General features: G+C 34.8%; 1 protein-coding gene across 7 annotated transcripts in view; it reads left to right on the forward strand.

The window, feature by feature from the left end:
• Nucleotides 1-27,917, forward strand: part of LOC149788700 (uncharacterized) — a 129,836-nt gene that overhangs the window by 10,825 nt on the left and 91,094 nt on the right. For all 7 annotated transcript variants that reach the window (XR_016424205.1, XM_089974791.1, XM_089974786.1 and 4 more), the window contains 2 exons: nt 13,324-14,100; nt 17,296-17,556. Coding sequence is in view for 6 of the 7 variants with exons in the window: in XM_089974791.1 (XP_089830917.1) it covers nt 13,324-14,100; nt 17,296-17,556 (1,038 nt within the window). In the remaining variant the exon portion in view is untranslated. The remainder of the gene's footprint in view (nt 1-13,323; nt 14,101-17,295; nt 17,557-27,917) is intronic.

Genomic DNA, 27,917 nt, shown 5'->3' on the forward strand with positions numbered 1-27,917 from the left:
ACTTGGACATAGAAAACATGATCTGGTCGAAGACAGGACTATGGAACTACAAACGAAAGGTATGTGATAGATACATTGAATATAACAACTTGGACATAGAAAACATGATCTGGTCGAAGATAGGACTATGGAACTAGATACGACAGGTGTGTGATAGATAAACTGAATATAACAACTTGGACACAGATAACATGATCCACCCTAATCAATAAACACAGAAAAGTAGCATTTACAAACATCCTTTTAAATTCCCTAGTATGATGTCAATTATGTCTGTTAACCAGCACCTGAACATAATTTATTCCTTTTTACGTCGGAAAGTTTTATCAATCTTATTATCAGGTTTGACGCAGCTTATTTCAATGTTATCACTTATAACTCACATTGTTGTTTTTATGTTAAACTCGTAAAATATTTTCATCAGCTCCCCACAAAATATTTGGAATTTCACAATATTGTAATGAGTCATTAATTAATATTTATAATTTTCCATTTATTTTTTGATCTTCTATTATTTAGGTCTTGTAACTGCAGTGTAACATTTTCAAAAAAAATCACTGATCAATGTTTGAAATAATGCTATGGATAGGGTACGTGGTATGGATTTATGTTTTCTTAATTAAGACGTTCAGCAATTTTTTAAAAAAAATTGATCGAGGAACTCAGTCTTTTCTTTTACATTTGTGGCTATGGAATTGGCGTATTTTGAATAAAGACCGTCTATACCATTCCCGATGCATTTCAAATGTACCTACGATTTAAACCTTACGTTAAAAAGGCAGTGTTATTGAGAAATATTAAACGGACAGAGACTGTCAATTTTATACCTATTCCTTCCGTGCCCATGCTTAATATGATGTGTGGTGCTGGCCGAGGACAAAGATGTGAGATGAATATATTTTTCGGAACTGCAATCTCTACGGAGCTTCAATGGAGAATCCGTTAATTATCAAATTGTAAATGATTGTGCTTGGCACCTTTAAATCATAGTAAAACGTGATTGTGCTCTTTATATATAAATACAGCCATGGTTACATATGTTAGAAAATAAATAAGTGTACCTATCATTGCCAGGTTAAACATAGTTACGAAAGTTTACCTATCAATATTAGCGAAAATATTTGATATATTTTCAATGTTGATGAATTTAAAATACCATATGTTAAAAAATATGATCTATATACAATTTATGATATCATGAATCAATTTACGAGAACACATATTCACGTTTGGGTTATCAGAAATATTTTCAATGTGTAATATTATACATTTAACTATTTGTGATACAATCATTTCTTCATATCGTAAAATAATACATCATAACTTCGATTTATTGATATAATAAAAATGTCAACTGTATTTAAACGAATAAATCTAGATTATAAATAGATTTTACCAGCATGATATTCTTTAAATTAACAAACTCGGAATGAAATACAAGAAAATCTTTTATTTATTTATTTATTTATTTATTATTGGACGTCACCTATATCAAAGTTTCTTTTGTGGCCTCAAGTATTGTCCTGGAAAGCGAAATTAACTAAATGACAAGTTCAAGTATACGAGATCAATGGTAAACTGAAAGAAAACATAGATAAACTGAAGCTAGCATAAAGAAATTAATAGATCAATATTCAACGAGTAGAGGAAACAATCATGCTTCCTACGGAAAAAACAATAAATACTGATACATGTAAAATAGGACACACTAAAAAAAAAAATTGTTCACACAGTTCTAATATTAAAAAGGTCTATTGCATACAACTTTAAAACTTCTCTAATTAGTATCGAAGTTGTGCAAGCCACAAATCCTGATAATTATGCGGAAAATTTGAATATTTTGTTTCTGAAATAAAAATAAGGAAAAAATACATTCTCATGAAAATGAAAAAATTGGAAAAAGGAAAACGTTTTCCGAAGCAAGATCATGAATTATGGAAGCGTCTGTAGCCAGATAAATTAGGTAGTCCTCCTCCATTTCACAAACTAACACAAATGTACGCACAAGATGGTCTTAAGTTTGAAGAATAAGAAAATCTTTCACGCTTTACAGACATATTTCTTGAGAAAATTTCGTACGGCTAACAAACAAAAAAAAAAACAAAAAAAAAAAAAAAGAATTTGGGTAAGCCTATCTTTCGTGTGAAGGCTATGGGAATGAGCATTCGTACGTTATTTTTTTTAAAATTGTTTTTTTTAGAATACGCAAATACCCCACCACCTTCAATCATAGCATGACTGATAGCAAGTTCTTGGACAAGAGACTTCACACTATTGTCTCCGTGTTAAATCTATCAGTGTAAATGGCATTCAGATTACCCACACGCACTCTCAAACACACCCCACCCCAATCTCGGCAATTCACGATCCGAAACTTTCCTTGTTATCTACCCATCCTCTTGAAACATAATACCCATTATGATAATCCTCTCTTAATCAGTGTAACAATTCAGGATACAAGAACAGGGGAATGACGGACAGATAGAAACGAAAATCAATCTTTGCGAAGACACTTTACCCCAATTATTTGAGTATTAAATAACCTACTTGTGTTGTTGTGCGTAAAAACACCAAATCAAACTAAACTAAATATCTGGCCAAACGTGCAGATGGTTTTGAAAACAGAAAGTTCACTGATTTTTAATTTGCTACACAATATCATTTTCTGGTGGCAAAGAAATGTGATTACAATGAAGACGAAAGAGAAATGGAACGTTGCTTTTTATATCACAAATGTTTTTTTAAATTTAAATATTTGAAATAATGGTGCACAAATCATGCCTTTGATCATAAACATCCCTGAAACATTTTAAAACTGCATAACACAGAAAGCGTCGGTTAGCCGTTGAAAGCCCCAACCCCCACCCCTCAAACATAAAGAAAACACAGGAAGGATAAGATTAACAACCGCAACGTTACATAAATAATAGAAATAACGAGCATCGTACATGACAATATTAACAACGATAACGATTATAAAAATTTGGTGGCAATGATGTAGGTACTGTTATTCTTGTGACGATTATTTTGATAAATAATTTGACAATGTTGATAACGACGAGGATAATGATAACATTTTTTAAAACGTTCCTCCTCAGTGATTTCGATACCCAGCTCGTAAATCGGTAGTTCAGTTATTTGTTCTTGTTAAAGTTTAGAACCAATCTATAAATAAACAAGTGTACGTTACACTTGATAACCCCATTGCCCTGACATTCGGTTCCATTGAGTATACTTATCACAGTACAGTACTATGAATTGTGCAATAAAATACCACTGGAGAAAATCACACCCTTTGAAAAATGCAGCACACTTAGCTTAGATTCCATATGGTGCCTACAGTGGTTACGTTGCAGAATGGTAAGATTTTTCTAAATTCTTTGGTTCAATCAGCGAGTAATTATTTTCTTGCGGCGATGGAACACAGGTCTGACTATGTTAAACGGTTGAAGGCTGTACGTCAGTATGTCCTGATGACGTCATAATGAACAGCATCTGAGCCGACAAGTAGACTGGATCCCTGTCGTACTTTAACAACTGGTAGAAGCATTGATCAGCCTTGACCTTTCCTAAAACATGGTCACGAACCCTGTATCTAATGTAAACAAGATGGACGATGCGTAGATGATCACGCAATTTATATGCCCTGATGCAAACGAAATAAAATTATTGGAGAAAAAAATATGTGAAACTTTAGATCTAATACTGCATCGTTTTGTGTTCTAACTGTTTAACGTAGGAATGTATTTAAAATTAGCGGGAAGCTCTGGAACACTGTAATGGCATTCGGTATGTTAAAAAATAAAAACGGTTTTGTTATATTTATCTACTGACAATATCTCGTTCACACGTTCAAAGTGCTATATTGAACCTATTTTGTATTGCAGAACACAAAATGGTTTACGTAACAGTAATTTTCGTTTGTTTTTATATCTGTATATATGGCTAAAAGCATCATGCGATGAAGCCAAGTGTGCGGATCTAACACCCACTGGTTACTCCATCAAGTCGTTCCCCCTTAATTCTCGCGGAGGTGGAATTGCTGTCATCACAAAAAACTCCATGATAAAACGTTTTAACTCCACCACAACATTCAATTTCGACCACACATCGTTTGAACTAGTCCAAGCCACACGCACACTGGAGCAAAGGTCTGTCCATTTTTTCTGCCTATACCATCATCATCATCATCATCATCATGTCTCATGACCTAGAGTGGTCGTTGAGTCACTGTGCTGCTGAACATCTGACCAGTTCCCTCCACTTGTCTCGATCATGTGCCAATGCCTGTGTCTCCGCAAACCTTTTCCTTGTCCATTCTATGATGATGTCAGTCCACTTTTTTTCTCTGTCTACCTCTCCTTCTGCCACCCTGGAAGCTGTCCTGCAGGACTGTTGTAGATAGACTGTTGGCTCTAGAGCCAACAGTCTATCCCGTCTATACCGCCCTCCTCCTATTAGAAAAAAACAAGCTGGCTGACTCTCTTTTTGGAGCAGTTTTCGAATCTTCTGGACTATGGAAATTCGATTGGTGGCAACCTGATTATTCTTGCAGATTTCAACTTTCACTCTGACTGTCCCGGAAACTCAAATACATCGAAACTCATAGATTCGATTAATGTTTTCAACCTCAAACAGTCAGTTCCCCAACCCATCCATAAACATGGTCACATTTTAGACTGGTTTCTTCATAGACCTGATGATAACATTCTACAGTCCTCCCTGGTATCCCATGACCTTGCATCAGATCACCTCTGCATTATATGCCATCTTGATGTATCAGTCCCTAACCCTCCACTTTTATCTGCTACTAAGAGAAACCTCCATATGATAAATAGAACCAAACTAATGCATGACATCCAAGATAACCTAACAACTTGCTTACCTCCTACAGCAGAACAACTCGATAACTATCTGTGTTCATTGCTTGACAAACATGCCCCAGCTATCAAGTACACAGTATCAATTCAAAAGTGTTCTCCATGGTATAGCAGTGTTAGGGACCAGCTTCGCACTGCTAAAAGAGACCGCCGTAAAGCTGAGAGGCTCTGGCTTTCCACCAGACTCACTATAGATAAGCAAATATATGAAGTCGCTAGGAAGAATGTCACAAATATAGTCCATGCAGAGAAATCAGCCCACTACACTACTAAGATCATGGAAAGTTCCAGCTGCAAGGAGCTCTTTGAGATTACTAACAAGCTAATGTCAAGGAACAAATCAACACCACTTGCAACTACCTTCTCTCCAATCGTCCTTCCAGACATGTTTGCAGATTTCTTCTGTGACAAAGTACAAACCATTAGAGATAAGCTTGGCACCACAATTTCAATTGACTGGTCAATTCACAAATATCTTTCAGCTGATGCCATTACAACACTTGTGTGTTCATTAATACTTTCAAGACTGGACTAAAACTCAATTCCATCTGGTTTATCTCAATATCTACTCCAGAAACTTGAAAAAGTTCAAAACACAGCTGCTCGGATCATACTTAGAGTACCACGATCAGAGCACACCTCCCCGCTGCTCTGTACCCTACACTGGCTATCCATTCGATCCAAAATCAAACACAAAATTTGTTCTCTGTGCTACGTTTCACTGTCGGAGTCTAGTCCAACATACCTATTCGATCTCACCCATGTGTACACACCAGTAAGTTTCTTACGCTCCTTTTCTGACAATCGTATACTCATTATTCCCACTATGAAAACAAAGTCACATGTATAGCGTTCTTTTGCATACCAAGGCCCAGCAACATGGAATGAATTGCCCACTGAACTTACAAAGACACAGTGATTACATTCAAGAGGGCTCTCAAAACTCACTTATTTTGACTGCAAGAACAAACTTAAAGACCTAATAATGTTTCCTACCTGAAATATTCTCAGCATTTTTTAAAAAAAAATGTTTTTCTAATTTCATGGTGTTTGTTTTTGTAATAATATTATTATGTTTTTTCTTATAGGTGTTGTCTAACGGTGTAAAGCACTTAGAGCTTCTAAAGATTAGGCACATTACAAAGTCCTCAATATTATTATTATTATCTATGCATTATGTAAACAATGAACAAGGGTGTGATTTTTACGGAGGGATAATTTTAACAATCATTTGGACAGAAACAATAAGGGAAAAACAATAGATGCTTTATACATTTGCTTTTATTGCATACTGTAGATTATGTTGCTTTGATACAGTTCATTCACAAAATGAAATGGCAGTGAAAAAGTCAGTATTACTTCTGCTAGGTTTAAATAGACCTATACCTAAAATGTTAATCTTATATATAGAAATACAATTCTACATTGAAAATACAGTCCAATGCACACAAAAAACCCAGGAAAATATTTTTGCTTGGCCCATAATAATAATAATAATAATGACCTTATTTAAAGAGGGTAACACAATTAGCTAAAAACTAATCTACCTTGAGGCCATTGGCACAGATAAACTTGTCTTCTTCTCAGTTTCATACATTACTTTTCAGTATAATTAATTTGAGTGACAAATATGTGAAAATATATATTAATAAAAATGCCAGCAATTGTGCAAACGATGTTGTTGTGTGACCTATTCTAAACATGATCATGTGTTCCACTTGATAGGTCTGTTCACTAAGTTTCCTCAATATCCAAAGCTCATTGATCTAAAATGAAAAGTATTAAATGTGCAAGTTATTAAAAGTAATTTGCATGACTTATTGTGATGCTGATTTCAAGTTGAAGACTTAAACATTTAATTTCATACCTAAATAGAAAATCATCTGTAAAATAAAGCAACAAGAAAAAAGAAATGGAAATGTTAAATAATCAAAAATTAAGAAAAAGAAGTCCACATAATTAACTTGCTTTTATAGATGTCTCCAACTTTAGACTTTGGACTTTAATGAGTTGCAGCTATCACCAACATGTAGACAAGCATGGCACAAGAACTGCAGACCCTAGTGATGCTGCAGTTGTATTAACAATGAAGGGGGAAGCATGTTACAATGTAACAGTACTCTGTTCAAACCTTGCACAGTCACAGGGGCACAATAAGTCACTGCTGACTTCAGTTTAGCAGTCAGAGTCATATACCTTAGTGATGGCAGAGTTGTATTCCGTATGGAGTCATAGGGGCCCCGAGTGGTCTAAAGCGCTCTTCGTTACGGATCACTGCCATCTCACCTCTGTCTGCGTGGGTCCGAGTCTTGGATTCGGCTAATCTGGATATGTGAGAAAGCTTGCCAGTAGCTTCTCGTGGGTCGGTGGTTCTTTCCGGGGTTTTCCTGGGTTCTTCCTCCAACATTAATACTGGCTGCCATGTATAGCCTATCGTGTGCTGAAAAATGGCATTAAACCCTACAACAACTACAACTACATGTACAACTATGGAGTCATAAACCCTAGTGCTGGTACAGCTGTAATTCCTGGGAATATGGAGTCATGGTCATAGACCTAGTGATGGTACAGTTGTATTTCCTGGGAAGGTGGAGTAATAGTCTTAGACCCTAGTGATGGTACAGTTGTATTTCCTGGGAAGGTGGAGTAATAGTCTTAGACCCTAGTGATGGTACAGTTGTACTGCCTGAGAAGGTCGAGTCATAGACCCTAGTGATGTTACAACTATTTTCCCTGGGAGGGTGGCGTAAATTACAATGAACCAGCACTCTGTTCAAATATATTATAATAGGTTTAAGAAACAAAAACAACAAAACAACGTCATTAAATACATCACAGTATATGTACCACGTAACCGAGAGATTTACCATACAATGTCAACAGGGTTTGCAACTTTGTTTCATTGATTTTATGAACACTAGATATAGCCCAAAGAAAGTGCATACACACCATTACGACAAACTATATTCTTGAAGATTACTTGGAGTATGTTCAGTTCCAAGGTTTTTGTCCAACTCTAAACCTTTTTCTCTCCTACTCCAGATTTCTTCATAGCTTTTTCTATTATGCATGACAGGGGAGGGTGGATCAGAAAGCAGAAAGTATTGCAATGAAATTGTGTACCATATTAAATGTATATAGAAAATGGGAATTATTAACACTTTTTATCATTGTTTTCTTACGTCACTAATGAATAATGTGTGGAAATTCATCGTTGATCTAGAATCTATAGGACACGGTTTTACTTACGCAAGAATGTTTGTATATTTGGATTATTGCACCATAGGCAGGTCACAATTTGACATACTAATAGTATTGGTATATCAATTTGCTTTATACTGTACCAACACTTTAAATGCCATGTTATTATAATGTATGTGGTATGTATGTATAACACACCAAGATTTTTAAATGAACCAAATCATTTGATGTTTTAGAATGCATTCATCTAGCAGAGCATTGATAGCATAGTCTTACACTTTGGAGAAATTCAAGGGAGTTGTTTTGGAAGAAAAAATGTATTTCCATTCTACCCACATAATGATGACATTCTTCTATACTGGTACTTGATACGCAGAAAGGAAACATTTACCAAGGTGAAGTTATGGAAATGTTATTAATAGTGTGGCAAACAAATGCTTATTTTGCAGTTCCAAGGGAAACATTTTTATTCCTAGAAAGTAAAATATGTGAACAACTGGTATAATAACGTAATGCACATCTGTATATCAATATATATACCTCAAGTAGTTGTTTCTAAATGGAGCTAATAGTTTTTGGTTATAAATGTCAAATTAAACATTTTACAAAATGTGTACAAATTTTAATGGCATGAAAACCTATTCAAGTCATCTACATACTATACCAAAATATGCTTACGTGTTATTTGTCTGACATAAGTGATTGTTGATTAACCATGTCAATAAGTTTTCTTGAAATAAGTCTCATTACTTGTTTTCAATAGGTGTACAAAATTAAATGACAAGAAAAGAGTCACCAGAACTTAAACAGATATTAATGCCTACTGAATATATCTAAATATCTGATATTGCCTGGTTTGATTAAATTTTCTTTTTTTCTTTTTGTTGATAGCTTGCTTACTTGTAAATGGTAAACAAGGCTTTGGTAAAAGAAAATCCAAGAATATATTTTTTTTTTAAATATTAAAAGAATTGCTATAAAGACTTCAAATTCCAATCAGATTATCTGTATGCTATAAATATGCCAACTAAATTTCATTTTCTGCTTCAAATGGTTTTGACTTAATCTTCATTTCAAGGTTGTTTGCAACAATTCATTTTAAATTTATTTAGAAAACGGGATTATTAACCCTTTTTATCATTGTTTTCATACATCACTAATGATTAATGTGTGGAAATTCATCGTTGATCTAGATTTAATAGGACACTGTTTTATTTACGCGAGAATGTTTATATATGCATATTATTGCCAGGGGCGGTTCTCAGTTTGATATACTAACAGTATTGGTATATGAATTTGCTTAAAACCAACACTTTAATTTACATATCATTTATAATGCGTGTGGTGCATATATATATATATATATATATATATATATATATATATATATATATATATATATATATATAACAAAGATTTTTAAATGACCCAAATCATGGGATGTTTTAGAATACATTCATCTAACAGAGCAATGATTTTATAGCCTTACGATTTGGTGAAATTGAAGCAAGTTGTTTTGGAACAAAAAAAAAAAATATATTTCCATGCTAGCCACATAATAATATCATTCTGCTTTATTGGTACTTAATACATGGAAACAAAACATTTACCAAGGTGAAGTTAAGGGAATGTCATTAATAGTGTAGCATACATATGCTGATTTTGCAGCCCAAAGGGAAACATTTTTGTTCCTAGAAAGTAAAATAAGTGAAATTCGGTACGATAACATAAAATCTATTGAATTAATCCACCTATGTATACCAACATATATACCTTGCCTGCATCAAGTATTTGGTTTTAAATGGTGCCAACAGTTATTATCAAAAAAGTCAAATTAAATATTTTACTAAATGTGTACAATTATTAATGGCATGAAAACCTATTCAGGCCATTCATATATTAACACAACATGCTTATACATGTTATTGTCTGACATAAGCAATTGCTGATTAACCATGTAAGCAAGTTTTCTTGAAATTAACGTAATTAAAAGTTTTAAATAGGTGTGCAAAATTATTGACAGAAAAAGAGTCACCTGAACTTAAACAGATATCAATGCCTACTGAATATATCTAAAATATCTGATATTGCATGGTTTGATTAAATTTATTTTTTGTTTTTGTTTCTTATTTTTTGTTGATAGATTGCTTACATGTAAATGGGAAAACAAGGTTTTGGTATTAAACAATGTCCAATAATATTTTTTAAAATGAAATGAATTGCTACAATGACTTCAAATTCCAATCAGATTATCTGCATGTTGTAAATATGCCTACTAAATTTCATTTCATAAACTCTGGTAAAACCCACTAACCAACCAAAAGCTACTGGCATGATTTCTCACATACCCACATTAGTCAAGTGAGATTCATACCTAAATGGACACAGATGAGACGGCAATGATCGGTAATGGAGAGCTATGTAGGTAACTCAGCCACCTGGGGTCATCCCAATGGTCTCCCTTGATTAAAATTGATGCAATTTGCACATGAACTTAAATAAATATGAAAATACTTTAAGTGATTTCATTTGGGGAAGACTGAAAATTTCTTTGGAATAAAACTTAACGAAGTCAAAGTACAATAATGGTAAGGGTTGTAAAAAGGCACAGTCACTTGATTCCGGGGTAAACTAATGTTTACACTCACCAATTAACTGTTAATTGGTGAGTGTACACATTAGTTTACCCCGGAATCAAATGCCTGTGTAAAAAGGCACCACTTAGCCACAGGGACTCCAGTTATTATTAGAATACAGCACGTGGTTTTAAGATATTCTCGTAGCTGTGCTTGCCCAAGTCACTAAAATGTTAAAGGCATTTAATACATGCAAAAACGTCTAAAGGGTATAAGAATCTAACCGGTCTTTGCAGGAAGCAAATTTGAAATCGTTGACAACATTCACATGAGCTGCACACTTTATGGTCTTTGTGCAACATAAGCATTCTATACATGAATGTGCAGTTTTATAATTTATAACATAAATGATGAACAATCGAAATCAATTTTTTTATTGGGATGGTATGAACAAACCCGTGTTCGAAGTGTGCTACTAAAGACGTCCACCATTTTTGAAAAAGCGTCGGTAACTACCGAGCATCTGGGAGCGAGGCTAAACCGGCAAATAGTCGGGTTCTTGGTTATTAACCTTTGATGCAATATGGCCCGGAGGCTCCAATAACCGTTTGTTGTGTATTAATGCGCTGAGAGACGCCCAATGTTAATGAAGCGCGAGCTACGAGGAACGCGTAGCTGGATTTTGTAGCAGACGACAGGAATCATGGAGAGTACAGAAGTTTACATGCAAACAGGACTTTTCTTTGAAGTAGTCAGGGTAGTATATACATGAAATGCTGAACATCATTGGCAAATACTGGAGGATGATATATCCTATATATTTATCGATTATTTTTATATATATTTTGTTAAACTACTGTTTTAAATTCCACGGGTAATATTAGGACTGCGTGTTACCGTCAGTAAAAGAAAATATTTTTCTCTACACCTATTTCCATTATATTAATTTTTAGAAGTAAACGGGTGTTTTCAGTAACTGTTCTCTTTTCACTGACATTAACTAGTTCCTTAAATGAATGCAGATTCTTTATATTTTCGAAAGAAAAAGTTCACGGGTTTTTAAATAATTTTTAGTTCATCATTCGCCTGACATTCTATCCTTCATGTAATTTTTCCCTGGTTCTTTAAAATAGAAAATATAGTTTCAGTTTACTGTCATACCTTGTGCAAGATTTTATTTGATAATTTGATTTTATTTGGTAATTTTACCTAACAACAATCAATAGCTTGAATTTTGTATATGTTAAACATCTATCATAATCTTAGCTTGTTCCAGTTTTGACAGAAAGCCTGAAAATTGAACCTAATAATGTGTAGGTCTCGATCCCGTAAATAAGAACTGACCTATATGCAAACATTAGTTGTGTTTGTCTTTACATGTGTCTTTTATAGCCAGCAAGTAACGTTATGCCATTTATATGTGGTTATGAGGTGGGAAATGTGTAGAGCTAAGTCTACTGGAGTAAGGGCTATTTCGGTTGCATATTTTAATTTGAGTTTTCATGCGTACTGTAGGTATCTGGTGTGGATCTCAGTGGTTTCCAATATATCATGCAAGGTCACAAAATAAATCCATTAGAATAGGGGCGGTCTGTTTGGTCGAAATAAGTTACAAACATCAATCTCCTTTCTCAAGAACGCCAGGTTCTGAATATTTCCCAATTTTATTATCCAAGGATGAAGTCTCTTTATAAGTAGGGATTGGCCATTGTTGTAAATGCTGGTTGTACGTGTAAATTTGTCTTTTCGTGCCGAATAAGTGTGTATTATGCGTATAGGGTGGGTTTCTCAATAGTTTCTATGATATGACCCAGAGGATGATTTTTTTAGGGTGGGGATAGACGCTGGGCTATCACATCATGATGTTTCATATTGATACTTGGGCCATAAATCACATATGTCAACTTCTCATGTGTTACTTGAAATTTATGTAAATTCACTGCCACCTGTTTATCCCTCCTTTACTTTGACCGATGTTATTTTTCAGTTTATTTTAAAGTCAAGCATGTTGTCATGTAATATTTATATCAGTGTTAAGTAGCAAATATCTTACTCGATTACTGTTTATTTACTACTGTTTTTCTTTCTCAGTTAAGCCAGTAGGTTTGAGCATCAGGTATACATATTTGCCTGTTGCGAGTGAATAACGGATATATTTTATCTCGTAGGCGAAAACTTTTTATTGTTTAGATTCGCCCCTGGTGAAAGTAAAGAGTTTTTCTAACACCATATGAAAGATATCCGTTATTCACTCGTTTGAAGGAAATATTATATATCTATTGACTGAAAGTGAAAAACAACAACACGTATTTCACTTTACTCATTAGTGACTTATTAAAGTTATTAACTGAAAAAATCCATTAAGTGTATTCCTTGCAGATACGAACATTATGACATTATTATTATTAGTAGTAGTTGTTGTTATTTTTGTTGTTGTAGTTGCAAAACAATATGAAATAGCAACTATGATAATAGCAATAATAATACAAATAATACGACTATTACGATAATGGTGGTGGTGGCTACATTTAGGATAGTAGACTACTGTTTTTGGTCAGAAATGAGTGTATAGATGTTTACACGTTTATTTTGCATTGTTTACTATAAGTATATATGTCTGTATTTTGTGTATTCCGTTTCCTTACGTCTGAAATTTTTATCCATAGCCGGCCGTAAACCCGACTACAATGGCGTTGTGGTGACAGAAGACAAGTTGCTGGTCATAGACTGGAATGCGAGGAATCTCCATCTTTACAGACTCCGTGACGGCAAACTGTTTACATCACACAAACTGGAGTCCAGTCCCACTGGTGTCTGTCTTATTAGCAAGACGGAAGTTGCTGTGTGTCTGTATGACAGTAGGATTGTAATCATGTCATTGAAATCTATACATGACATAAAACGGATCAAAACATTAAATGTAATGACAAGATTTATTGAATGTCATTCAGTGGCAAAATTGAATTCAGACAAACTCGTTGTCAGCGGTTGGAATTTGGACGGCATGTTTTACTGGTGTGTTGTAAACCTTACAGATGGACGTGTAGACTCAACTCACAAGGTCTGTAAAAGGGGCTTTGGTGTTAGTCACTTGGCCGTCAAAGACAACACTGTCTACATCTCGTGTCGGACTTCATTATACACTACTACAGGTGTGTATGCATTTGATATTTTTAATCCACACACACCAAAGTTTCTGTATCAACATGATGGAATTAAACCGAACTCAATAATGGTTGATAGGAGGAATTTCATTTACGTGTGTGACAGGTACTCTAACATCATTCATCAGCTGACAGACAGCGGTCAACTAGTGACCATACACACAGTGTCATCAAGGCCCTATGGAATATTCTATGATGACCAGCATGGAGTTATGTACACCACAAGCAGGAACAGTAATGTGATGACAGTGTACAGACTGGAGTATTCACATCAACCAGGTATGAATGATTTATTTCAAATTAAATCAGAATTTACATAACACGAAAACTAAAACTACATACTTTATTTTTTTTAAGTCATGAAGGATTTAAATTCACATTTGAAAACAATAATATGAACTATATATGTTACACATATAACTTTATTATAAGATAAATATGTTTTAAAGATGTAAAAATAAATTAAAGTGGAATAAATAACTCATTTTTTAAATTCTGATTTAAGTGTAGGGCAACGTCGGCATCTTTATTCATTTTAAGTATAAATAAAATGTTATTTGTTGATTTTAAAATTTATTACTAACATGTGTACCCAAGTATATTTATTCATGATTGTTTAGTGTTGTGTACCTTGGTTTTCATTACAAAATATTGATATAAAAATTGAAAATCTCCATGGACTGTCGTAATGGCGGCGGCATGATAATCATTCTCGCTTAAAACACATCTTTTTCCCAGAAGGTGGCGCTTTCATTGATATCTCCTTGCACGCGACATTGCCTCGGCTTAGACCGGTTCACAGTCTTCGGTTACAGCGTCCGAAATTCTGACGCGTTTAACATAGTTTTCATTGCATTGTTATTTATGGAGCGATTCTTTACGAATTTTTCAAGGAATATTTATTAACTAACAAAACAAAATAAGTTGAAAATAATCGCCATTTAAAGATATGCCTAGTCAAATTTAAAAAAAAAAAAAAGATACCGCCAGGTACCGTGTATACAAGGACCAGTCTAATATCTGCTTTACCATATTTGGATATTCTACGATATATTATTAAATGCGCCATATTTACTAGGATTTGTTTACCTTTCGAGAAAGGCTGCAGTGGCCTTACATGGCACACCGAAAAGACGAAGCTGAAAATGTATGTAGTTTTTAGAACAGAAATGAGCAAATACTGCTGGTGATTCAAAAAGAACATCTCTTTAAACTTAAATGTTTAAACTAAACGTTATTCTCTCGGCGTTCTTTTTTCTTCTTAAATTTATTTATTTATTTTTAATTTGGAAAAATTTAACTAGTCAACGGCGAATACAATGTTGAATTAAATAAATAGACAGACACTGGTAAGTTGCTAGGGTCTTAAGAGTAGTTACAAAAATGTTTTTGACTAAGTTTGAAATGGCAAGTAGTTCAGACATTATTATTTTTATTATTGAAAACTGAAAACAGAAATGCATGCAGAAAGGTAATATTACTTTTCATGTACTCAAACCAATAACATTTTAAATGTCTTAATTAGGAATTAAAAACAAAGAAATTATAAAGCAGTTTTTATTCAGAAAGCATTATTTTTTTATTAGGTTGCATGTAATTAAACAAATTATAAAGTCTGTATTTTATTTATTTCTTTTTAATGATGCAGGGAATTTTGTTATTGTACTTTCATTATGCTTGGTATAACAGTTGGTATATTGCACACTATACACCTTGATCATTAGTCCCATAAATCAAACCCCCAAATTTGTGTTGGCACTGATGGATGATCCAAAATTTGAATTTTTCTAGCCCATGATACAGCTATTCCTATTTGAATATTCTTATCAATGTACTTTAGCAAAGAAAATGGATATTGCTGTTGGAATTAGGCATAAGTATGCATGCCTTTCCATCCTTTGATTACTTAACATCTGACAGGACACAAAGGTTTTGAATGAATATTTTGCATAGGTTAAGGGTAGATACATGGTTGTTAATATGAAGTGAGGTTTAACTTAGGGAATGAGCATTTAATTTTTGTATGATGGGATAAATAAAATCTGCGCCTGCCTTCTTCAGGTTAATGGTTATCTCTAATTTCCTTTCCCTTTTAGGAGGACATTTATGGACATTTTGAAGAAAAAGAAATATAAACTTTCTGAAAAAAGATATAGTTACAAAACCCAATGGCTACACATCCTCAGATCTGCAAAGGATATTCTTATATTTTAATTTTTTGCAAGGGTACTAAGGAGGGATTATGTATATTTGTTTTTGCCAGAAAGAAAGAAAACAGTTAAGGACAGCATTTTTTGAGTGTAGGGTGATGTATGTCTGTGACCACATTTGCAACTATTATTTTATATATTAGAGATTATAATGTATTTTTGACATGTGTCACATGCTTAGGAAATACATGTACAGTTTGTAATCTCTGCAAACTGATAGTAATATTTTCTGGAATACTTTAGGTCAGTGTTAAAGCTCAAGTTTTTTTTATCTGACAGACACTGATATGAGGTTATGTCCTCATGACTTTTGATTAGCCAATCAGATTCATGCATTCGCATATGTGGAAGTGAAAAACTTCCTTTGGAAAGGTAACATAATTTTCTATAACATAAAATGCAGTGATTGATTACTATAAAGTAATGAAGATAAATCCTATAATGGCACATCAGGAACCTTTATTGCTTTATTGGTCATTGTCAGGTATTTAGATTACTAGAAACATATATGTGGACTGGGAATTCCAAAGTTGGCTGAGACAGGAACCTTTAGGTTGAGATCTGCAGATTTATCATTTGTGTAGGGTTTGATTTTTTTAATAAAGAAAACACTATCCTTTTTTTAAAAACAAGGGACTGGATATTGTAGGAATAATTAAAAGAACTTTTAATTCTCTTTATTTTGGTGTCTGAGTGATGGTTGTAACTTCTGTTTGACAAGGAAAAGCTGTGCCTTGCTTCAGATGTGCAACTTTTGAAAGACTCCCAGCTCTAAGTTGTCATTTTCATTTCTGGACTGACTGCTCTGTTGGCCTAAGTGGTAGTGCATCCATCTTGGTTGCAGGAGGTTGTGGGTTTGAACCCCAGCTGAGACATACCAAAGACTTTTAAAAATGCTACTAGCAACTGCATCACAGGTTACTGTTAAGAATGGTCTGCCTGGTGTCAGGATAATTTCACTGGGTGGGACATCATGCTACAGTCTGCAGCATGCTGCCCTGGTGCTAGACATCATGATAAACTGCCACACTGCAGACATTATTGTGATAAGACTGAAAAAATTGATAAAGCTACATTAAAAGTCCAAAATCTACCCTGACCCACTTCCTGGACTTCAAAGATCACTTCGAAATGAAAAGACAAGTTTATTTAAAAATAGTTCTTTATATATTTTCATTTTTATTGCATTTTCGGAAGTTGGTATTGCTATTTCAAAACAACTTAAGCTGATAATATATATTTAACTTATCCATTATTTGCACAGGTGTTCCAATAGAAATTTTAAACATGGATGACAGATCCATCCAACTTTTTGAAGAGGCGCTAAAAGATGGAAAGGAGACAGTATACAATATACGAATCATGGTTGTCGGACACATTGGTGTAGGAAAGACAACCCTGGTCAAGCGTCTACTTGGGGAGGAGGTAAACATTTCTGAGAGATGTAGTACAGAGGGCATAGATGTCTATGTCAACTGCTGTGATGTTTCTTTATCGAACTGTGAATGGACAAGGCGAGCAAAAGGTATATGGACATACACAATGGTAAAAGATCCATATTTCTGTATTTATACATATACTTTTATACTGTTTTCTGTCTTTTTTAGTGGCAATTTGTTTTTGTCATGCTATTTTACATAATGCATGACTTCTAAGTGTCCAGTTTTTTCCACACTTGTCCCTTATTTTGGACCTGAATACGAATATGTCTTGTTAAAAATCTGTTTTTTTTTAAAACAAAAAATAAATTAAAAAAATTTAATTTTCTGTTTCAAACTGGCACCCAGTTCCATTCTGAGAGTAAATGTATCGCATGTACATAGGGATATAGAGGCCACTGCATCCAATCAAAGTTAAGTTGTTCAAATTTGTTCAAATCTGAATGCTGTTCCTACATGATTGAGACAAGGAGAGAACACAACTTGAATGGACTTATAAATAAGCAATTGTCCACTGCTGGTCCCTGTTTGTACTAATGCCCAAATAGACCTGTAATGGCTTCCTTCTGGTACATAATCATATTTTGATGTTAAACTCATTACAGTATCTTTTTGTGGGTTGATGATTCTTTCCTGGGTTTTCCCCAGTTCTTCCTCCACCATTAATACTGGCCGCCATGTATAGCCTATCGTGTGTTGAAAAATGGCATTAAACCCTACAACAACAACAACAACAAATTGACTGCATTGTATGTTAGTAACACAGTTGTTTGATGTGTGTATTGTATCTTTTAGTGTGCTTTTTTGCTTGCTTTGTGTAAATGTATATGTGGCTTTCATCCTGTATGCACCTTTTGGCTTTTAGTCACCCACTGTTGCATGCTAACCTGCTTTGTAACATAGCTACATGGTGAGTGGTATCTGTACTAACACCATACAAGCCATTAACCAGGCAACTTCATTTACAGAGATACCTGGGGGTTCTGGTTAGAAGGATCACACCAAATAATTTGTGTGAGAACATCTGTTATTTTTTATCATTCTTAGCTAGCTTCAAGACCAAAGAACATATTTCCTCTGTAATAGATTTTGTTAAACACAATCATACAGGTCTTGTCTTTATACAATGGCTTGAATATTTTCATGTTTATTTACTGGTATTTCTATGATAATATCCCACAAGGTCATGCAGTTCTGGCTCAGCTATATAGGTGAACTAGGCAATTGCCGTGAACTCGTGGGTTTAAAGGGTGCTAAATTAGATGCCAAATTTAGATGGAAGTTATCTTTATTTCTTGGGATGAAGGATGGTGCTTCAAAGTCACAGTTGGCCAGGGGTAAGAAAAAAACATTGGGTCATGCCTGAGGTCATAGTTAATGTTAGCACCATATTGTTAATAATTATGATAATACTATTTTTAACAATAAAATGTCATGAAAGATTTACAATGTTTGGATTTAATTGCAACACAATTAAGAAAGAATAATAGGATTTAATGTTAAAATGCAAATTATTATTTAACTTTAGACTTTAACTACAAGTTGGTATATGTGCTTATTTGAATTGAATTGAAATGCGTACTAATATTTGAATGCATTTGTGTCACATTTGAACTGAATTGATATTAAGCGGAATTGAACTGAATGTGTCAGGTCAGTGAAGATAAAACGATGTGGAAAAACTAGGGAATTCAGAAAACTTAATTATATTCATGAATTGTTAAATTATGCAATTATAGGGTTGAATCTAATCTAGCATATTAAGTCAGTGAAAACATTGTTGACAAAGACTTAAATATTCTAGCTTCTTACAAATTTCTGGAATTAATGCATATAACTTGTTGGATTACAGAGTTACTGAGTTGAAATGAGAATGTCAGGTCAGTGATGGTTATGTTCACAATGACTTTAATGATTTAGCTCTTGTGATAATTCTATTACGGTGTTTGGAAGTACTGAATTAAATGGGATATAAATTTACAATGTCAGTCATGGGAAACATTGCATTTATTATTTAAGAAAATAAATCATCTTTTGCAGCATTTAGACAATTCTGAGTTATGGAATTAAAAGGAAATTAGATTTGATTCAGCATAGAATGACATCATAAAGATGTATGTAGCTTCCTAGAAATAATTCAAGACAGAAATTAGTTAATATGATTATTAAAAGTGTTGAAGGCAACACTCACTTTAACCTAAGGTGGCCATTTGTTTGCTTCTTTACTGGACATTACAATTTTCAACTGTTCTTTACCATGTCTGGTGCTTATAATGAACCACAATTAAATGTTATATGTTATCATCATTGGTTAATGATGTATATAACATCATAGTTATATTGGTGCTACAAAGATTCTATTGGACCTATCCATGTATGTGTCCTCAAAACACCCTAACATAGATTGGGTCAGGAATATATTACACCTAGGGACCTAATTATCCTTGTCTTTAATGAGATAATCTTTGCATGTGTGTATTGTGCTTGGAAGGAGAATGTCCAGTTTTGTTAAGTTCTGTTGGTGGTCATCCAACTTTGACCATCCAACTCAGTTCTTATGGCAACTGATTTAAAAATCTCAAGTTTGCTTAAAAATTTCAGAACTAGAATTTATGTATTTTGAAAGAGAGAGAAATGTTTATTTGCATGGTGGATATGTACTGAAATTTGAAAGACTATTTGTATGACTGCCATTTACCTGCTGTAGAAATGACAATTCCCACAGCAACCAGCACATAGGAGATTGGAATATTCTGAACTTGCATGAAATCATCTAATAAACACAGACACATTTACTCATGAAATTGAGAGTACCCATGAACTGATAGGCTGATGGTGGGGTGAGTTGGTTCACAACCTGTATTGAAATTGTACTAGGTTTGGACTACTCAACCATCTTTTATCCAATAACTAATAGTTGTCAGTGCTTTTGTAACAAGTGCCTATGAAATCAACAAGCATAACGCTATAACAGTGTTTGACATTTACTTGCAATTTTTTTCTATAAAGAGTACCTACATTTATTTTATGGAAGAAAATAAAATGGATGTTTGTCAGACAATTTCTAATCTACAATGCCAAAATTTGCTGTCATTTCTACAAAATACACAACTTGTATTAGGCTAGCTATTGCCACGATTCCAACACATGGTGAAAAATAAGATATACATGAGGTGTATCAGAGCTATGCAAATTGTCTATCACCCATTAAGGTCAACATCATTTCTAGTATTATATAGGATCTCTGTGAATAGCCTCTGCCAAATAAATATTTTCTTGTGCTTTAAATAAATTAAGCAAAGATTTTCTGTCCAAAATATTTTCTAAACTTCAAATCTTGTACAGAAAAGTAATAAATTCAACAACAACAACCATAATGATAATAATAATAATAGAAGAAGAATTTAGAAAAAAATCATACAGGGAATCTCTGATCTGAATCCCGACAAGCAGCCAACATTATTATATACTACCAAGGAAATCCCCGGAATTAATTTTCATTTTCCAAGAAGCATGAACTTCAATAACAACAGTACGTTATAAAAATTTCCTCAAGATATTATATCAAACTACCGTGTTTACTGAAATTGCTAACAGCAAAAGTTCGGAACATGTATTAGGTGGTGTACTCATGAACGGTACTGAAGTAGACCGCATGACAAGGAAGTGAACATGTGCTCAAAGACAGATAACAAACTAAGAGGAAATAACAAGTTAAGCACAGTGATATAGCAAAGCTGAACAACGGATAATTTAATCACCTTCATTAGGTATTGTGTAGACTGAAATGGTTAAGTAAAAATAGGTATTTGGTCAAATCAAGCATGACAAAGACCAAGGAACGGTTACTCCTTATTTTCGATAACCGTCGAAATTTGTAGACTATACGAGTTGACACTGATTCGAAGCAAATAAGAGACATAAAAAGAGAATTGTAATTTTGAATCCTATAAGAAATTCCTTTTCAATGCCGTCATTAAGGAAAATCGAGACTGACCATTTCTGTATACATTTTTTGTTGTTGAGTTTAATTATTGTAGCGTTCGCACAGTTGTGCTTGTGCTACTTTTTCTGACTGCACCGCAGCCTGCTAGTTGTTCCTGGGGAAGGGGATGGTGCCACCTCCCCCAGGCTTTTATGGATTCAAGGAACCCTGATAGTTTGGCCTCAATCTGTGGGTCCATAAAGGTCCCTACAGTTGAATTGTTGGCTGTCATTAGTGGGAAGGAGAGCTCGGGAACGGTCCTGCTTGCTTTACATTGCTGGTTTCTTGTTGCATTTGCCTTTTTTTTCTTCTTTTTTTTTTTCGAGATTTTGTTTTTCTTTTATTTTTCTTCAAAATGTTCTAAAAGAAGGGGTGATGTTCTATGCTGTTTATAGAGGTTCTTAGTAGATATCATGTATGAAGAGAGATTTTCAAGGTTATTATGGTATTACTAGTCGAGGTGTTTAGGGTGTGTTTCCTACGTTATGTTATTTATAAGTTTTTAGATATTACCTCTTTAAGTTATTTATTAATTGATGTTTTTAGAGATTGAATGTTATTTATACTTTATTTAGCAAGAGACCGGAGTCCTAGCCGATTACACAGTTCGTTAACGACATCTAGGACAGGAATCCTAGCTGATTACTCGGTTCGTTAAGGACATCTAGGACATCTGATTTTGCTGTTTCCTTAGTTTTTTATAGGTGCTTCGTAAGTGAATTATTTATTAATACTTTTATAAAATTGAATGACATGTTATGGTTTTTTATGTGGTGGCTTCTACATTTATTTAGCTAGTTACTGGGTCTTTTGGTTTTGTGGGGATAGTAATTATATTTTGTTCCTCAGTCCTGCTGAGTCTATGAATTGATTTATATTTTATATGCTGATTGTTCATTTTTATTAGAGTCCATAAGTAACTCTGGATATGTGTGTGGTAATCCAATCTCTTTTTGGTTTTTGATAAATATTTTCCAAGCGGGTTGATATTTTGGGCATATATTGAATACATAGTGTAGATCTTCGGTGGTGTGGCAGTTAAAGCAGTTAATGGTTGCTGGTTTGGGTCCTATAAACCTTCCAAAACTGCTTGCTAGTTTAGTTTTTCCAGTTATTATCCTGTTTATGGTTTTCTGTTCTAAATAGGTACCCTTAGGTAGCTGTATGTTCCTATCTACGTTTTTTTGGGTTTCATGGTGATTTTTCCCTTTTGTGGAGGAGTTCCAAAAATCTTGCCATGTTTGGTCTATATATGTTTGTGCGAAGCATATTGCTTCTGTAGAGCTATAGTTAAGCTTGATAGAGTTTTGATCTCCTAGTTTGGTTTTTGCAACTTTGTCTGCTGTTTCGTTGCCAGAGATTCCAATGTGCGACGGTATCCACATGAGCTCGACTAATTGATGTGCTGTGGTGATATCATCGATTAATTGGCATGCTCTGTCGAGGAATTGTTCCCTAGAGTGTGTATTGCGATTTTGGATCGATTTGATAACGCTTAGGGAATCGCTTATAATGACTGCTTTAGGTATTTGGTTGTCTTTGATCCATTGTAGTGATTCAAGTATAGCCCAGAATTCAGTGGTGTAAATGGAGCAATAGTCAGGTAATCTGGATCCCATTTGTATATTGAATTCAGGGATGACTATTGCTGCTGCTGTTCTTGGTGGGTTGTTTGTTTTTGATCCATCGGTATATATTTTAACATAGTCCGGGTATTTTTGGTTGATTTCGTTCACCAGTACAGGTTTTAGTAAGTTTTCTTGTCCTTCTTTATTGCCTAATTTGGTAGCTTCAATGTTAATCCTTGGTGGTTTTTGTAACCATGGTGATTTGTTCTGGTCTGTATTGTTTGTTACCTGTTTTTTTAGTAGAGGTATCTTTTCTCTTAGTTCAAGGATTACTTTGCCACTTGGTGTGATAGGTATGATTTGGGGTTTGAAGACAACTTTACACTTATTTATAGCTATTTTGGTGGGATGGTTGTCTGGGTGGGTATCTAATCGAATGGAGTATCGGAGGAGCAGTTCTTGCCTACGTAATTTTAAGGGTAGTTCTCCTGTTAGTGTTTTGTAGTTCTTCTAATGATGTTGAGGGGAGTGTTCCTGTGCATAATAGCAAGGCTTTTCTCTGGATAGTGTCAAGTTTTTGTAGTACAGGCTGCTTAGCCGAGTTATATGCTTGGCAACCGTAATCCAGTTTTGATCTAATTAGGCTTTTATATATCGTGAGGAGGGTTTCCTGGTTGGATCCCCAGTCAGTCCCTGTGATGTTCCTGAGTAAATTGAGATCTTTGTTACAGTTCTGGGTGAGTTGTTCAATGTGCTGTTTCCATATGAGGTGGTTGTCAAAGAACATTCCTAGGAATTTTACTACTGTTACATATTTGATTAATTGATTTTGTATATAGAAGTTTGGATAGACTAGGTTGTTATTTCGTTTGGGGGTGAATATGATTGCCACAGTTTTTTCATGAGATATTTTGAAACCCCCATTTGTCCGCCCATCTCCCTATGTTGTCTAGGCTCTGCTGGATTTCTTTAACTACTGTGTTATTGGCAGGATTTCCATTCCTCCATATGCCACTATCATCTGCAAATTGTGACAAGTTTATTTTTGTCTAGGCTACATTGAGGTCAAGGTTGTTTACCATTAGGTTAAATAGTAACGGACTTATTACACTGCCTTGCGGTGTTCCATTTTCAAGTGAAAATTCTTCCAAATGGGTGTTGCCTATTCTTGTGGTAATTTTCCGGCCTGTGAGGAAATCGCCAATCCAGTTGAACAAGCGTCCAGTTATTCCAAATTGGTTTAATTTGGCCATTAGTCCATTGGTCCATACTAGGTCGAACGCTTTTTCTAGGTCTAAAAAAAAAACGCTATGAGGTTGCGATCGGTTTTCCTATGTGTGTTAAAAGCGAGTTTGATGTCTCTTTCCAATCTGAGAAGTTGGTCAGTTGTGGACCGTTTGTTCCGAAAGCCACATTGATTTATGGAGAGTAGGTTATTGGTTTCTAGGTGGCGTTTTAACCTATTTGTGATTATTGTCTCCATTAGTTTGCAAATATTGTTTGTAAGGGAGATGGGTCGGTACGAATTTATGTTGTTGGGATCTTTACCTAGCTTCGGGATTGGTATTACTATGGCCTGTTTCCATTTGGTGGGTAGTTGGTCTTTATCCCATATCCTGTTAAAGAGTTTGATTATGGCTATTGTTATATTGATGGGTAGTTTTTTGTAGATAATGTAACCTAACTGATCCTTACCAGGGGATGTTTCGTTTTTGGATCGTAGGGCTATCTTCCATTCATGTACTGTGATGTCGCTATTTAGGTGAGATTCTTTTGTTCCTTGGTCTTGAAACATTTGAGGTTGGGTTCCCTCCATTAGTTTTTTGTGTTCTTGAAAGTTTTTGGTGTGATTATTGTTGCTACTCATGTTCGAAAAATGCTTCGCTAGGAGGTCTGCCTTATCTTTATTTGTTATGGCATTTTTAATTTTTGGGGCTGAGGTAGTTGCTTTCCCTTTTATGGCTTTTATCTTGTCCTATATTTGTTTTGAGTTTGATTTTAGACTCAGTTTAGAGTAAAAGGTTTGCCATAGATTAATTTTAGCAGTGTTTATAGTTTGTTTTAGTGCTTTTTCTTTATCTTTATATTGCTGGAAGTAGATAGAATTTTTGGTGCATTTATATTTATTTAAGGCCCTTTTTTTGTCTTTATGTGCTATAGTGCACTGTTTAGTCCACCATGGTACAGGGTTTTTATTTTGGATATTAGTTGTCTTTGGTATGCATCGGCTAGCTGCTTCTATAATTGTGTCTGTTATGTTATCATAATACATGTCAATACTTGGGCTTTCTAAGTTATCTGGATTTACTCTAGCTAGTAATAAATGGAATTGGTCCCAGTCTGCCTGTTGGTACCTCCATTTAGGTGGGGTTTCGTTAGGAATGTGTTGAGTTTTTGTTTGAATATTGATTGTGATGGGAAAATGGTCAATTCCTAACGTATCTTCCTGATCCACCCACCAATTTGTGATTTGAGCCAATTTTGGGGTAGTGATGGTTAGGTCTATGGCTGAGAGAGCGCTGTCCTCAGGGTTTAATCTAGTGTTCGACCCGTCATTTAAGATGACCAGATTGTTCTCAGTTATCCATTTTTCAACCATTTTTCCTCTTTGATCTTTCTTTTTACCTCCCCATAATTCACTGTGTGCGTTGAAGTCGCCACAGATCATTAGATTGTTGTTGTTGTTATTAGTGATTGCTTTTAGTGAGATTAGGTTGGTAGGGCAGAAGGTACCCCCTGGGTCATATGCGTTTATTATTTGAATGTTTGTGGTTCCTATATTTATCATTACTGACATTATTTCGATGCTATTATTGATGTTTAGGTTAGAGGGTACTTCTATTACTTCATAGTAGATTAGTGTATCTATTAAAAAAATTGCTAGTCCACCCCCTTTCTGCCCCATGGGTCTGTTTTTAAAGATTCCCTGGGTATAGCCTTGTAGTTTGGGCAGGCGTTTGTGTTCTTGTGTTATGAGGGTTTCCTGTAGGCAGATTACGTCTGGTTTTATGGCCGTATTATTCAGTTTGTTCTGCAGTTCTGATAGGTTTTTAAAGATTCCTCTGCAGTTCCATTGCCAGATGGTGATTTTATTATTTTTTGTACTATTCATTTTTGACGTTGTCTTTATCTGTTAGTCTTGTGGTCCAATCAGCTAGTATGGTGAAAATGGTTTTGAGGGTTCTGATTATGCTACTGAGATCTTGCATTATGGTTCGTGTTGTTAGGTTCATTACTTCCTGTATTAATTCTGTGTTAGTGTGTGTGTTAGATTTGGGGATGTTTGGGGTGACAGTTTTGTTTGTATCTGGAGTGTTATCAGGGTGGTCATGGTTTGTTACAATGTGGGTTGTAGTTTTTGGTTCTTTTGTTTCCTGATTCGAGGGTATGTTTTGTGGTGCAATGTTTTCCCTTCTGATTCTGTGTGGAGAGTTTTGGTGCTCATTGATTGTTTCAGAGGTAGATTTTGGTGTGTTGGAGTTGTTTTTACAAATAATGTTTTTGGCAGAATGGTAGGTAAGGTGTTTTTCGTTCATTAAGTCCACTATTTGTTTCTCTTTTATTGCAAATCTGCATTCTGCCAATCTAGGATAATGGTTTTCTTTACAGTTAGCACATTTTTGTTTAATTGTGTGGCATTCTCCTTTGTGTTGACCTCCGCAGTACTTACATCTTGGTTTGAATCTATATCTGAGGGCATAGTGTCCCCAGTGCAGGCATTTGGTGCAAAATCTTGGCCTATTTATGTAGTTTTCCAGCTTATGGTACACTCCTGACTGCCCTAGTTTTATTATTGAGGGTATTGGCTCGGTAGCCTCTATAACTGCTTTGTTTGTTCCTTGTCCCATGTGATTTTTAAGACGATATACTTTGCTGGTCTGTGTTCCATTTGCTGTGAGTTTATGAAGTAGGAGTTCATTGCTTATGTCCTTGTTGTATCCGTTTAGTGCTATTACTTTTTTAAAGATAGTGGGTTCAGCCAGATTAGTTGTGGTTTCACTGTGTTTGGAGTTCGAAGTGACTCGTGGTTTCCTCTGTGTGCTATGGTGTCTCTCTACTTTGATCTTTATTGGGCCTATAGTTTCAATTTGGATGAATTTTTCCACCTGTTGAATTGTGCTGCATTGGACAATGAGGTAGTTTCGCCTTGGTCTTATCAGTTTGAATTGTCCAGTGTGAATTTTGGCCAGTGCTGTCATAATACTATTGGTACTTAGACTAGTAATTCTGTTGCACCTGCTGCTTATGTATATGGTGTGTTCGATGGAATGATAACTGTACATTTTGTTTTGGGGGTTATGTTGTTGTTTTATTTCCTGTTTTGAGTTAACCTTACTTGTGGGTTTTTTTGGGTTGTTTTGGGGTTTTAGCGGGCCCTTGCCATTACCTAGGTATGTGTTTTGGGTTGTTTGGGGTCTTTGGGTTGCCATATTAGTGATGCTGCTGGGTCATTTTGTAGTGTCTAATTCATTGGATTTGTTCCCATAGGTTGGTGGTTCCCTTGCTGTTATTATCCCAGATGGTCCAGGAGTTTGGCTTGAGTGTCTAGTTTCTTTCCTAATGTTTTGATTTATTGTTGTTTGCTTGATTTCCTGTTGTTGATTTGTTTGCATGCTTCTAGAATTGGTTATTTCATTTTTGGTGAATTTTGGGGTGCTGGTTATGGTTATGTGGTCTAATTGTGGGGAGTTTAAGGTATGTAGGTTACTGTCAAATTCATTTGTTAGGTTTGGAATAGTGGTGTCTATATCTTCATTTGTGTTTGGTTTTTCCGCTTCCTTGAAGAGGATTGGCGATAGTATTGGCATTGTATTTATATTGTTCCCTGGAGTGTAGTTTTGTATTTCTAGTAGTTTCTATTATTGGGGTGGGGGGGTGTTAATTATGTCTGCTG

This window comes from Sinohyriopsis cumingii, chromosome 11 (genome assembly GCF_028554795.1).
Source record: "Sinohyriopsis cumingii isolate HCF-2022 chromosome 11, ASM2855479v2, whole genome shotgun sequence".
In the NCBI taxonomy this organism is placed as follows: Eukaryota; Metazoa; Mollusca; class Bivalvia; order Unionida; family Unionidae; genus Sinohyriopsis; species Sinohyriopsis cumingii.